Source organism: Pituophis catenifer, unplaced genomic scaffold (genome assembly GCF_029215685.1).
Source record: "Pituophis catenifer annectens isolate HBS135680 unplaced genomic scaffold, rPitCat1.0.hap2 SCAF_2, whole genome shotgun sequence".
Classification (NCBI taxonomy): Eukaryota; Metazoa; Chordata; class Lepidosauria; order Squamata; family Colubridae; genus Pituophis; species Pituophis catenifer.
The window spans coordinates 12,437,975-12,452,891 of record NW_027256882.1 but is presented as its reverse complement, the minus strand read 5'-3'; the positions used below and the strand labels follow the sequence as shown (position 1 = coordinate 12,452,891).

General features: G+C 41.0%; 1 protein-coding gene across 1 annotated transcript in view; it reads right to left on the bottom strand.

Annotated features, from left to right (window-relative positions):
- Positions 1–1,409: 1,409 nt before the first annotated feature.
- The window catches only part of LOC139309847 (zinc finger protein 721-like), a 145,430-nt gene continuing 131,922 nt past the window's right edge, over positions 1,410–14,917 (bottom strand). The window contains exons 8-9 of the mRNA XM_070934046.1: positions 2,026–2,862; positions 1,410–1,521 (exon numbers count right to left, since the gene is read on the bottom strand). Coding sequence (XP_070790147.1) covers positions 1,410–1,521; positions 2,026–2,862 — 949 coding nt within the window. The remainder of the gene's footprint in view (positions 1,522–2,025; positions 2,863–14,917) is intronic.

Genomic DNA, 14,917 nt, shown 5'->3' with positions numbered 1-14,917 from the left:
GGACCACACCCCAGAGACTATATAATAGAGGGTGGTGGCCAGTGATCCCTGTGACGAACAAAAAATAAACCTTGGATAGTCACTACAGCCTCGTCCGGAACTGCTGAGAGGAATATTTATTTTTGTTGGACTCTTGTACGCTGAGTATATTATCTTTCTGTTTCTGTGGAAATAAAGCACTTGGCAGACGGTGTGTATATCGCTGCCAAGTTGGAGATAAAGACCTGGGTGTGTGCCAAGTGCTTCCTTAACCCTCGGCTGGCTGTGTTTGTGTGTGTGTGTGGACGGGGACAGATCAGTGTTGAGGGAATTATTTGTTTAGCAGAGTGATGGAGTTTGGGAAAAAACTGTTCTTGTGTCTAGTTGTTCTGGCGTGCAGTGCTCTATAGCGTCGTTTTGAGGGTAGGAGTTGAAACAGTTTAGTGTACATAATACAAAGCTAAGCAAAACTATCCTAACATGCAGTGGTCCCCAACCCCCGGTCCGCGGACCGGTGCCGGGCCGTGGAGTACCTGGCACCGGGCCGCGCAGCGGCCGGGGGACATAAACGCTGCAGTGCAAAGGCTCCTGGGCCGTGCGCAATGGGCCGTGCGCAAAAGCTCCTGGGCCGTGCCCCCACCCCTGCGCGCGCTCAGCGGGCCGCGGCGATAAAAAGGTTGGGGACCACTGCTAACATGTACACAGAGTAACTGCAACACTTTCATAAATGTCGCTTCAGCAGTACTAGAGCATAGTTTTCCGTGATACTTCCTATTTTACTAACAGCATACGTCTTCTTTTTAGAGGTGTACAGGGGCAAATCTTTCCTGTTTGTGCCTTTTGTCTTGTCCCGTAGTACATTTGGGGTTATAATTTAGCAAGCTGAAGCATTTACGCCCCTATTCTAAGTTTAACCTGTTAACTGAATCACCAAGGATCCTTCTATTTAGACCAGGGATGGTGAATCTTTGCCTTTTTATGATTGTAGGCTTCAACTTCCAGAATTCCTGAACTGGCATATCTGAGATGTGTAAGCTAAGCCTTTAGCTACTGTACAAGTTAGGGCATTAACAGAAAACAAACACAATCAATATCATATCTCAGACTAGAAATCAGTTAAACCCAACCAATTTTAGATGGTGCAGACACAACACCAACCATCCAGTGTTTATTTTTGACAAAAAACTTGAGTCTTGTATTGGTTTAATGGTTCATTCTTTTGCGTCTCTTTCTCCCAGCGAAGTGCTCACTGAAGATCCTATTTCTCTTTGTTCTGGCGTGGCTTAAATATACAACGCAACTCTTATTTTTAGTGGGTTGAAAAGCTTCTGTTGCTTTGGAAGCCCTTCCCATATGCCATGTATTTCTACAGATTGTCCTGGGACACTTCTGTGGGGATGAAGCAAATTTTGAGAATCAACACAAGCCAATTAGCATCGTCTTTTCCTGCTATGCGCCTTCTTATGGCGATTAAAGTCACTCCCGGTTCTGAATTTCTTTCCACACTCCACACACTCATAAGGCTTCTCCCCTGTGTGGAGTCTCTTATGGACTGTAAGATGACTGCTGAGTCGGAAACTCTTTCCACAGTCGATGCATTTAAACGGCTTCTCTCCTGTGTGGATCCTCATGTGGGAGGTAAGCTGGCCACTCTCTCTATAACATTTCCCACACTCCAGGCATTTATAGGGTTTCTCCCCTGAGTGAAGCCTTCTATGGATCTTGAGTGAATGTCTTTGACTAAAGCTTTTTCCGCACTCATGACATGTATACGGTTTCTCCCCAGTGTGGGTCCTCTTGTGGCTACCAAGGCATCCACTTTTTCTGAAACTCATGCCACACTCCATGCACTTATATGGTTTCTCCCCTGTGTGAATTCTTTTATGGATCGTCAGTTCTCCAGAATCACTGAAGCATTTTCCACACTCCTGGCACTGATATGGTTTCTCTCCAGTGTGGGTTCTGCTATGTACAACATAGCCATTTTTTGTATTGAAGCTCTTTCCACACATGTGGCATTCATATGGTTTCTCCCCGGTGTGGAGCCTTTTGTGACGAGAGAAAGCACTCAAATCAGCGAAGCATTTGTCACATTCGGTGCATTTATAGGGCTTTTCACCCGTGTGGGTCCTTTTATGGAGAGTAAGTTTACATGACTTACTGAAGCACTTCTTACACTCAGAGCATTGATAAGGTTTCTCTCCACTGTGGACACTTCTATGGGAGATTAAGTGGCTGGATTTACGGAAGCTCTTTCCACACTCCAGGCATTTGTATGGTTTCTCCCCTCTGTGGATCCGTTCGTGGGCATGAAGGCCACTAGAACTGACAAAGTGCTTTCCACACTGCAGGCATTGAAAGGGCTTCTCCCCCGTGTGGATTCTCTGATGGGCAGTAAGGTTTGATAAGAAATGGAAGCTCTTTCCACACTCCATGCATTGAAATGGTTTTTCCCCCGTGTGGATCCTCTCATGTGACTTAAGATGAACTTTTTGACTGAAGCTCTTTCCACAGTGCAGGCATTGATAAGGTTTCTCCCCTTTATGCATCCTATTATGTTTAGTTAGTGTATCACGTCTATTGAAGCTTTTCCCACACTCTAAACATTCATAGGGTTTCTCCCCGGTGTGAATTCTTTTATGGGAAGTAAGGTTACCTGGGGCCTTGAAGCATTTCCCACACTCTGTGCATTTATATGGCTCTTCTCCGGTATGGACCCTCTTATGTAAATTGAAATTGCCTTTTTGTGTGAAGCTCTTTCCACACTCCGTGCAATGATACGGCTTTTCCCCTGTATGGGTCCTATTATGGTAAGTGAGGTCACTTGCAAAGCGGAAGCTCTTCCCACATTCCAGGCATTTACATGATTTATTCCCAGTGGGGCTTTTTTTCCGGGAATTCGGTTCCTTGCTCCAAGGAAACCTCGTTCTACCCTCCCTGCGTCGATACAACTTCTCCTCTCTGTGGATGCTTTGATGTGAAGTAAGGGAGGTGCTGGTTCTGAAGGTCTTTCCACAGGTGATGCATTGATGCTGCTGCTTCTCTTCGTGGACCCTCTTATGTGAATTAAGGTGATTTTTCTGCCTGAAGGTCCTTCCACAATCCAGACATTTGTGTGGATCTTCTGCTTTGTGAATTTTTTTATGTGATGCAAGGGAGCGGCTTGTACTGAAGCTTTCTGCACATTCCGTACATTTGTACATTTCCCCTCCTTCTTGTATGCTTTCATGTAAAGGAGGAGGAAGGGTCCCTCTGGAGTGTTGCCTGCTTTCATCTTCTTTCTCTCCAGCAGGGATTTCGCAACACTCACATAATCCCAATTCGTCTCGGAGTGTTTTCCCACACCTTGAACACACTTCTTTTTCTTGGCAATCATCTCCGTCCAATAAGACATTGGGATCTGGACAAGGTAAACCAGAGCAATTCTCCAGCTCAACCGTTAACTGGTTTTGCTCAGAACTTTGCTTTCCATACATCTTTTCTATATCTTCTTTTTTGTCTTTTGGCAAAGATGCTGCTACCTCTTGGCCAGAATCCTCCATCTCCCATCCGTCACCTGCTTGCAACAGAAAAAAAAAATGTTAACACAAACTTAAATGCAAAAGGGATCAAGCGCCGTTACCGTGTTTGAACAATATCAAACTTCCTCCCAAATCCCATTTGTTCCAAACATGGTGCTATGCTTGGTATTAAAGTAATATAAGATTTGGCCTTTGGGTCTTTCTTGTTCTCAATAGTACAGAATAAAAACCTGAAGATTTTGGATAAGATCATTGAACCTTTTTGGGGGAGGAGGGAACCATCCACTCAATTGCTTCATATTTAGTTTCAACGCAGCAGAAGGGACACTTAAAAGTGGCCCATGTTCGTTCAATCATTCCTTCATTCGTTCCTTCCTTCATTAATTTATTGGCCTCTCAGCTTGCCATAGGTAAACCCTGGATGGCTTCTGATATTAAAAAGATAAAAACTACATAAAACCTATACCCAATAATGTAAAATATTATGAAAATATAAATACTCAATCCTAACTAAAAGATAATAGACTTGATGATGGAGAGCCTAGTGGTTTAATTTTAATCTGAGAAGGTAGAATTTTTTTTTTATTGAAAAGTTTTTACAAACATTTTAACCAAGTTTTGAGCCCCACCTCCCTCCCCATTACCCCTCCCTCCCCTCCCCCTTCTTCCCCCCTCCGACTTCTCAGAGCGAAATACAGGGTATTTCATTTAGCAATCTTAATCTAACATATGCTAACTATCTATAAACTCTTTTCATCCCTTTTTCACTTTAACTCCCTATTTACGTAGCTAAGTAATAACATATCTTCTTAAATCCAAATATTCATTCATATACTATTTGAAACTTTTTAGTCCCATATTTGTTTTGAATATAATCAATTCATTTTCTCCAGTCCACAATATATCTTTCTTGTGATTGGTCTTTCAAATATGCTGAGATTTTCGCCATTTCTGCTAAGTTCGATACTTTTAATGTCCATTCTTCTATAGTAGGTAGATCTTCTTTCTTCCAATATTGTGCCACTAACAGTCTTGCTGCCGTTATTAAATTTAACATCAAATTAGTTTCAATAACAATACAGTCTGAGATAATACCCAGCAAAAATAACTGTGGGGTGAAATTTACCTTTTTCTTAAAAATCTTCTGCATAATCCACCATATTTTTATCCAGAAAGCTTTAACTTTTTTACACGTCCACCATATATGATAATAAGTTGCATCATCACAATCACATCTCCAACACTTAGGTTGTTGGTTCGGATACATACATGCTAATTTTTTAGGATCTAGATGCCATCTATAGAGCATTTTATAAAATTTTTCTCTCAAGTTTTGTGCTTGTGTAAATTTCACATTTCTAACCCAAATTTTTTCCCAAGTTTCCATCATTATTGGTTCCTGGATATTCTGTGCCCATTTTATCATACAATCTTTAACTAATTCAGTTTCTGAATCTATTTCTATCAATGCATTATATAACCTTTTTATATGCAATTGACCTTGATCTCTAATTTGTTTTACCAAATTTTCATCAGTTTTTATGATACCAATTTTCTGATCCTCTTTCCATCTCGCATGTATCTGTCCAAACTGAAACCAAGTCTGGGCTATCTTTTCTTCTCTTAATACATTTAAAGTCTTTAATTGCAATATATTCCCTTCCGTTATAAGAAGTTCCTTATATGTAATCCTATCTTGTTTCTGTTCCACACTTACATTTTCTATTGCATGTCTGGGTATTGCCCATATAGGTATTTTGTGATTTAATTTATATTGATATTTTCTCCAGACACGCAACAGAGCATTCCTTAATATGTGAGTCTTAAAAACATTATCCGTCTTTTTATCATACAACAGATACGCATGCCATCCATATAATAAATCATATCCCTCAATATTCAATATTCTATCTTCCGTTAAATTAAACCAGTCACTAATTGTTGATAAAACAGCTGCATCATAATATAATCTCAAATTAGGCATTTTAAGACCTCCTCTTTCACGTACATCTTGCATTATCTTAAGCTTTACTCTTGGTCTTTTCCCTGCCCAAATAAATTTATTAATACCTTTTTGCCATTTGTTCAAGTTCGCATCTTTCTTAAGTATTGGTATCATTTGAAACAAGAATACAAATTTTGGCAGGATATTCATTTTCACCGCTGCAATTCTTCCCAACAGGGACAACTGTAATTTATTCCATCTTTCAATCTCTTTTTGTACCTTTTGCCACAACAATTCATAATTATTTTTATATAATTATTAAAGAAAGTAGAAATTTTGAGGGACTTGGACCTGGAACTGAGCTTCAGCCTCATATCCACGAAGAGGTTTTACCTTGAAAAAAACTGGTTGTCACTCAGGTGACACCTGTGGGGGCACCTACTATCTGGAATGAGCTCCCCCCCGAGATACGGAGGATTCCGGATCTGCGTACCTTCCGTTGCACACTTAAGACATTCCTATTCCATCAAGCTGGCCTGACCTAAACTCTTTCTCTTTTTAAATGGGAATTTTAAATTTGGTTTTAAATTATTGGGGTTTTAAAATGGTTCAGCCAAATTTATTTAATTTGTTTTATCTCTATTTAAAATTTTGTATTTATATGTTTTATTTTATGGCTGTTCACCGCCCTGAGTCCTTCGGTAGTAGGGTGGTATACAAATTTAATAAAATGAAAAAAAAAATCATCTTTATCCCACAGGTGCTTTTTTTTTTCCTTGAAGATGTTTCAACTCTCATCCAAGAAGCTTCATCAGTTCTGACTGAATGGTGGAGGATGGAAGGATTGATATTCCTTGCAGTCAACTGGTCATTAGCACTGTTTCAGACCAGATGACTGCAAGAAATATAAATCCTTCCATTCTCCACCATTCAGTCAGAACTGAAGAAGCTTCTTGGATGATAAATGAAATGTCTTCAAGCAAAGACCAAGAAAGTCCAGTTGCCGTTTGAAAAAGCTCCTCTGGGCCACCAAGACCTGGATGACTGAGAATCTTTATAAATATTCATTCATCTTTAGTTGTTCCTGCATTTGCAGGTAGCACTACAAAAAGGGAAGCATTGGAGAAAATGGGAGGGGTTACAGTTGGAAGATCCCATCTGCAGAGGACCTGGCAGATCAGACAGACCACTTCTCTAGTAGTTACATCTTTGTGATAAACCCATGGACTCTTATCGGGCTCTTAAGTGCCATCATTCTAGACCAAAAAAATCCCAGCAAAATGAAAGCAACTTCTAAAAAAGATATGTACAAAGTGGGGCAGACAGAATCAGAAACTGGCTAGGACGGGAAACATCATGGTTTTAGGCCATTTTATCAGACTTAGTAGGAGTAGAAATTTTCTACTGCATACAGTGAATAAATAAGCTGTCAGTGTTCCAGAAAAACCCCAACTCCAAGTAAAGACGCGGAAGCTAACATTTTCCAAAGTTCTCTTTACTAGAATAGGCAAACTGGCACATCTGGGAAAACCCGAGTCTGAAAAGCCCGGATTTTCCTTCAGTAAGTCAAAGCTCCCAAAACCATCCCCTTTCTCCCCAGTCGATCACATGCTCCAATCAATGTCCGTTCCATCCCAATCCAGCCCCCTGACCACTCCTTCTCCACTCCTTCTCCAGATGCTGGATCGCCCTGACTTTGACCGACAAGAAGAATGCTATTATGTCTATAACCCCCTCTCCTAAATCCCCCCTCCTACTTTCCCACACATGAGAAGGTGGCAGCACTGGAGCTTCCAGCCTAATACGGTTTCCAAAGCTGACATAAGCATTTTATCTGAGAAACAGATCAGGCGCTCACAACCATCACCATTTCAGTCCAGGAAAAGAGAATCTGTCAAGAAATTGTGCAGCAGGTGTCCAAAAAGGTCAGAGATGCTGACACAAGCTTCTAGTTTTATGTAAATTAATATATTTGACATCAATATTTACAGTAAACAAGAACATCAGGTTAACAGGAGCATCATGAGGTAAACGAACACCACAGCATCATCATGAGGTAAAATTACCAAGCCCACAGAGAAAAAAGGCGGGAAACCGAACACTCCCCCTTTACACTCACACTAACCAATCACAGCATAGACTGCCTCATGCAGGAGACAGCTCTCTCCAACCAATCAGCTATAGCTGTGTGTTCTGACTCCTTCTACAATTCCACTGTTCCAGCTACTAAATTTCAATATCTCAACAGAATCCCTTACCTAAGGAGATTATGTTTCTTTCGTTTTCCAGCATGACCTCTCGGTACAGGGCTTTTTGCTCAGAATCCAGCAGGGCCCACTCCTCCACAGAGAAAAACACAGCTACATCCTCAAGCGATACCAAATCCTGACACAGGGAGACAAAAAAACCCGCAATGTATTCCATGAGAATTCCTAACAATGAACACTTCAATTAATTACTTGCAAGTCCTCTTCTTGATGAACATATTCCACCTACAAAGTTTCCAAGCAGGGCAAATTTGCATCTTCTCTAGAGAACCTTTCCAAAAACATAAAGTGCAAAAAGCCTCTGGCTAGAGATACATCTAGGTAATGCGCTATTAGTTTGGCCAATTCCGCAGGAGCAGCAACCTCATATTCCTTTGCTTTCTGCTGATGCAGGGGTGAAATCCAGCAGGTTCTGACAGGTTCTGGAGAACTGGTAGCAGAAATTTTGAGCAGTTTGGAGAACCGGCAAATACCACCTCTGGCTGGCCCCAGAGTGGGGAGGGAATAGAGATTTTGCAGTATCCTTCCCCTGTCACGCCCGCCAAGCCACGCCCACCAAGCCACACCACGCCCACAGAACCGGTAGTAAAAAAATTTGGATTTCACCTCCACACTGATGGGCTAGAGCTTGGATGTGTTGGGCCAATCCAACATTGAGTTAATTTTACCCAATGCAATGAGCCAATGAATCGTGCCAAATCAAGGAAGGTGGGGTTCAACATTTCATTTCTGTGTAAAAGTAAACCTTGGGTTTTACTTTTGACTTTGGGGTTTCATGAGAAGTATTAGTAGTGCTTTATAAAGCCTTATTAAAGCCACACCTGGAGTACTGCATCCAGTTTCAGCCACCATGTTACAAAAAGATGTGGAGACTTTGGAAAAAGTGCAGAGAAGAGAAACAAAGATAATTAAAGGCCTGGAGAGTAAAACATGAAGAACGGTTGCAGGAATTGGGTATGGCTAGTCTAGAGAAAAAAAGGACTAGGGGTGACACGATAGCCGTGTTTCAGTATTTGAAGGCTGCAACAAAAGAGGGAGTCAATCTTTTCTCCAAAGCATGAGAAGGCAAGACAAGAAACAATGAATAAAAACTAATCAAGGAGAGAAGCAACCTGAAATTAAGGAGAAACTTCCTGACAGTGAGAACTAACCTGGTGCCCGGATATCAAACTCGTGAATTACATTCATACAACATGCGTGTGTATCAATGGTGGGATTCAAAAATTTTTACTACCAGTTCTGTGGGCGTGGCAGGGGAAAAACTGTAAAATCTCCATTCCCTCTCAGTCAGCTGGGACTTGGGAGGCAGAGAATAGAGGGGGCGGGGCCAGTCAGAGGTGGTATTTACCGGTTCTCTAAACTACTCAAAATTTCCACTACCGGTTCTCCAGAACTGGTCAGAACCTGCTGAATACCACCTCTGGTCTGTACCAGATGTCAAGCTCAAGCATAGGAGACAAGGAAGAAGCCTCCCCAAAGAGTGCAGGAATCCTACACTCGGAGGTCCCTGAGCAACGACACAGTTGATAATTCTTCCACAACGGCAGCCAAACAATCCTTGCGATTCCCTGCCTTAAAACACATCACCATGAGACGACCTCAGGAAAACAGTCCTCCTAAGGATTTAGCATGCAGGTAGTCCTTGACTTCCAACAGCTCGTTTAGTGACCGTTTGAAGTTACAACAGCACTGAAAAAGATGACTTACGACTATTGTTCACACTTACAACCATTGCAGCATCCCCACAGTCACGAGATTAAAATTCGGACGCTTGGCAACTCTTACTTATGACAGTTGCAATGTCCTGGGGCCATCTGAGTCCTCTTTTACGACCTTCTGACAAGCAAAGTCAATGGGGAAGCCAGTTTCATGTATTGCTAACTTAACTGCGGTGATTCGTTTAACGACTGTGGCAAGAAAGGTCGTAAAATGAGGCAAAACTCGCTTAACAAATCTCGCTCTTAGTAACAGACATTTTGGGCTCGGTTGTGGTCATTTGGTGAGACTATCTAGGAGTCTCCCACCAATCATTCAAATAATGCAAATCACCCTGAAAGAATAAGCAGAGCTAAGTGCCAATAACTGTTGAGTGCCTTACACTAAATAAATAAATAAATGCTCAAGTGTGCCTTGCAAAAACCTGGTGTAAAAGATAAGACAGCAGTCATTTAGGTTTATGGGATTTAGCTGATTTTTAATATAATCTCCAAACAAGCACATTTCTCCCTTATAATAATGGGAATAGAGAGGGTCCTTTAGTGTTCATGTAACTGACCCTGTATGTTTCTTACTTTATTCACATTACTAATGTATCTATAAAAAAGTTGTAACCTGCAAGTATGCTGAAATAGTATGTCTCAATACTGTTGGTAGCTGAGCTTGCATGGTGAGGCGAGCTCCATGCGATCAAGGGAAAAGAGGAACTATACATACCCAATTCCAGCAACCGTTCTTTATGTGTTTTAGCCTCCAGTCCCCTAATCATCTTTGTTGCTCTTCTCTGGACTCTCCATCATCAGAATCCCGATCCACATAATGTTCAAACCCCCCCCCCCCCCACATCAGATCATCCGAGGAGAAAGGAAAACTGTTTTCACAGGTGGGATTTGCCCTTTGGAATAGCCTATTACAGCAATGTTTCTCAACCTTTTAAAATACATGGACATCAACTCCCAGAATTCCCCAGCCAGCCATCCTATCTTAAAAGTTGCCAAGTTAAAAGTTACAGGCTGGCCTATAGGAAAAGAGTGGTACTTGTTTAAATGCACCCAAGACTTTAAAAACACCGTTCAATTAAACAATGAAAAAGAATTCACGAATGAAATTAAGTCAGGAATGAAATTAACTCGGGCAAAGTCAATCCTGAGGATTAAAGGGCCTCAGCAGGAGCCTTTACCCGATGCTCTCTCCTGAGGTGCCTCGTCTTGAGCAACTCCCCGACACAGCAGCTCCTGGGAGGGATCGCCCCCTTTCCCTCCGGCCGGGTTAGCAGCCATTAAGCTTCTGGATCTGCAACAGCCCCAGAGGGAAGAAAAAAAAGGAAGTTATGGGAAACGATCGGGAAGGGCCGGCAGACCAATCTCCCCAAGGAGAAGGTGGGGGCTGCAGGAGGGGTCTTAGCAGCGCCCCAAGAAGCTGAATTGAAGGGTCTCCTGTCCAAGCATTTCCCCAGGTGGGAAGACGGGAGGGAGGAAAGAGGGAGCATCTTACCTGGCGCTCCATAGGAAAGAGGCGGCTCTCTTCCTCGCCCGGACTCCCGCTTCCCAAAAACATGCGCGCAGGAACGGATCCGCGATCCGTTTTCCACGCGGCCACGCTCCCTTCCTTCCTTCCTTCCTTCCTTCCTTCCCGGCCACGCACGTGGATCCCCCTTCTCGGAACGGCCCCAGCCAGGACTTTGCAGAGCCCAAGCAGGAGGCTCTTATAGCTCCGCCCCTCCCCGTCCAACTCCTCCCATTCTCTAAAGGGGGGGAGGGCGCCGCCCCCTCGGGGGTCCCCCTGCCTGCGCCCTGCCTTTTGCAACGGGGGAAGCGGTCCCGCGTGGGATGCTCAGCTGGGCAGGGAGTCCAGGGCTGCTTCTCCCGAGGCAATCAGAGAAAGGGGAACAGAGGGAGGGGACGAAGCCCAGGGAACGGGAGGAGGGAAGGGAAAGCGATGCTGAGCAGCACAGTTAGAAGGGACTCGTCCTTTAACAGAATAACAGAGTTGGGGGGGGGGAAGAGATCTTGTAGTGACTAGAAGACCTCCAAGGTCCCTCTCAGCTCTTCTTCTGTTAAAGGATGATTCCTTCCTAACTTTGCTGCTCCGCTTCCTGTTATGTAAATAGGTTTTCTTGGCGGGAAGTTTAAACTAACTGACCATCAGCTGATTGGCTGACCACCACAGCTGCATAAAGGGAGCTGTTTCCCTAGGTCAGCCGCTGGGCTCTCCCCCTACAATAAAGAGCTGTTGTCACTCACTGCCTGCCTTGCTGCGTCCTCATTCACCCAACTTAACACTTCCCTTTCTCTTCCCCCCCCACTCCCATCCCCGGGATTTGTCCCCTCCCTCTCTCCCCTGTTTCTCTGACTGCCTCGGGGTTGGACTAGAAGACCTCCGAGGTCCCTCACGCCTGTGTTATTCTGTAAATTACAATAAACTTTATTATTATTAATAATAATATTAATATTTAATAATATTTAATAATAGTATTAAAGATTATTATTATTATTATTATTATTATTATTATTATTATTATTATTGTTGCAATATTTTCAGGATCAGACTCAATAAAGATAATAGAAGTTATAGGTTTAAATATAATTCTCTTTAATCATAATAGGCATTCTATATTCGCTGAATATTCAAGATAGAAGCCAGGAAAATGGGGAGGGTGGCTCCTTTTATATACAAGGGGCGGAGCCAGGAATAGGAGTGGTAAAATATGAATACATTAAAGCTCAAGTAATAAGTTAACCCCTGATGTTCCATATATACATTATTTACACATTAGAGAATAAGGCATTTACATCTGACAAATCCCCCTCTAAATGCCGGTTCGTTATACAACACCAGTTACATTCAGATTCAGGACAATATAATACATATAATTTAGAAGTTAAATATTTGTGTTGTTTAGAAGGTAAGGGTTTTGTTAATATGTCAGCTAATTGTTCAGAAGTATCACAATGTATTGCTTTGATGAATCCGTCTTGAGATAGTTGTCTCACGTGCTTAAATTTTATATCAATATGCCTGGACCTTTGTCCAATTGCATCGGATCTAGAAATTTCAATGGCCGCTTTATTATCTTCATGCATAATAAATGGTAAAGTAGGTTTCTTCCAAACATCTGTGATCAAATCATTGAACCATACAAGGTTATTTGCAGCTTTAGACAAGCAAACATATTCTGCTTCTGTGGTAGAGGTGGCTACCAGTTCTTGTTTACCAGTATACCAGTAAACTGGACAATCGTTCAATAGAAAAACATAACCAGAGGTACTCTTTCTGCATGATGTATCACCAGCCCAATCTGCATCAGCATAACAAGTAATTTTTGGTTCTTTGTCATTATTGGGTTCCAATATTAAACAAAAATCTAATGTACTTTTCAGATATCTTAAAATTCTTTTGACAGCTTCCCAATGATACAAGGTTGGTTTGCTAACATATCTTGACAATAAATTGAGAGATAATGCAATATCTGGTCTAGTCCAATTAGATATATAAAGGAGTGAACCTATAACTGATCTGTAAAATGTGTTGTCTTTAAACTCAGGGGAAGATTCATCATTGTTTCTAAGAAAATCAGTTTGCATAGGTGTGTCACATGTTTTGGCATTATTTAAGTTACATTTGTTTAGGAGTTCAATGATTTTATCTTTTTGGGTAAGTTTGAATCCCCTTTTTGTTTTGTTAATTTGTACACCAAGGTATTTATTCACTCTACCTAGTGATTTCAATGAGAAGTGTTCGTTTAACTTATTTACAAAGATTTCCCTGCTCTCTTTGTGCTTTCCAATATATAAAATATCATCCACATAAATTAATACAAATTCAATATGATCATTACTCTTTTTTACAAAGAAACAGTTATCAGCAGTGGTGGCGTTGAAATCCATGGTCTTTAGTACTTTTACCAAACAATCGTACCATCTTTTGCCAGATTGCTTCAATCCGTACAGACTCTTATTTAGTAACCAAATTTCGTTCTTATTAGTGTATTGACTATGTGGTGCTCTTACATATATTTCCTTATCTAATTTTGCATGTAAGTATGCAGTCTGTATGTCATATTGAAACACGTCTAGATTGAGTGCAGATGCTACTACAAGAGCTGTTTTGACACTCTCTGTTCTCACTGTGGGTGAATATGTATCAGTATAGTCTTCTGGATATTTTTGTGCATAACCTTGTGCAACTAGTCTGGCCTTGTATAAGGTATTACCTCCTTCTAAATTCTTAATTTTATAAATCCACCTGGTACCTATAATTGTTTTATCCTTAGGTGCGATCGCAGGTGTGAATACATTTAATCCTTGTAAACTTTTCATTTCTTTTTCCATAGCTAGTTCCCATTTTTCTCTTTCTTCACGGGGAAGTTTCAATACTTCCTCATATGTATTAGGTGTTATTTGTTCTCCATCCATATGCATAATATAATCTTTGTATTTATTTGGTATTTGGTTTCTATTATTTCTAATATTTCTTTCAGGTTTGCTATGGTTGTCATGCAAATATCTGGCTTCCTTTTTTGTTAATGTGTCTGTCTTTATTTTATGCTGACTATTTGTCCAAGTTTTGGTTTTGTTCTTACTTTTGTTAATATTTTGATTTTCTGTTGTTCCTTCCTCGCAAGATATATTATCTTTGCTTTTATTAGGAAAAATTTCATTAAGGTGCAACTTAGACCAATTGGCCTGCTCATGAAACACAGCTGTTCTGGATACTATAAATTTGTTATTATTATCGATGAATCTGTACCCTTTGGTTCCAGTTTCGTATCCCATGAATCTTAATCTCCTGGATACGTTTTCTCCCTTTCTCCTCAATTGTTTAGGTATGTGCACGTCTGCAGTAACTCCAAATATGTGCATGTGTGCTAATTTAGGTTTTCTATTGTACATCACCTCATATGGTGTCTTATTCACAATACTGGACCATGTTCTATTTTGAGTGTAATTTGAATAATGTAAGGCTTCTGACCAAAATTGTTTGCCTAAACCAGCATCCTCTAATGTGCATCTAATCATGGTTTGTAGTGTGGAGTTCTTTCTCTCTGCAATCCCATTTTGAAAGGCAGAAAATGGATTGGACGTGAAATGTAGCATCCCTCTATCCTTTAACCATTGGGAGAATTCTTTAGACATGAATTCACATCCCCTATCTGTCATAATTTGTTTTATTCTGATATTATGTTGTGTTTCTATGCGTTTGTAGAATTCCTTAAATTTCTGAAAGGTTTCATCCTTGTGCTTTAATGTGTAAACAAAACCATAGCGACTGTAATCATCCACTATTGTTAGGAAGTAACGTTTTCTATAGGTAATTGATGGAGTTAATGGACCAACTAAGTCCATATGTACCAAATCAAAAATATTGTTAGTTGATCTGTTAGATTTTTTTGGTCTAGGACTGGTTTTTAGTTTGGTGGATTTACATACTGAGCATTCTAAATAATTTTCACAATTTTTTATTTTTACACCTTCTGCGTGTTCAGTCAT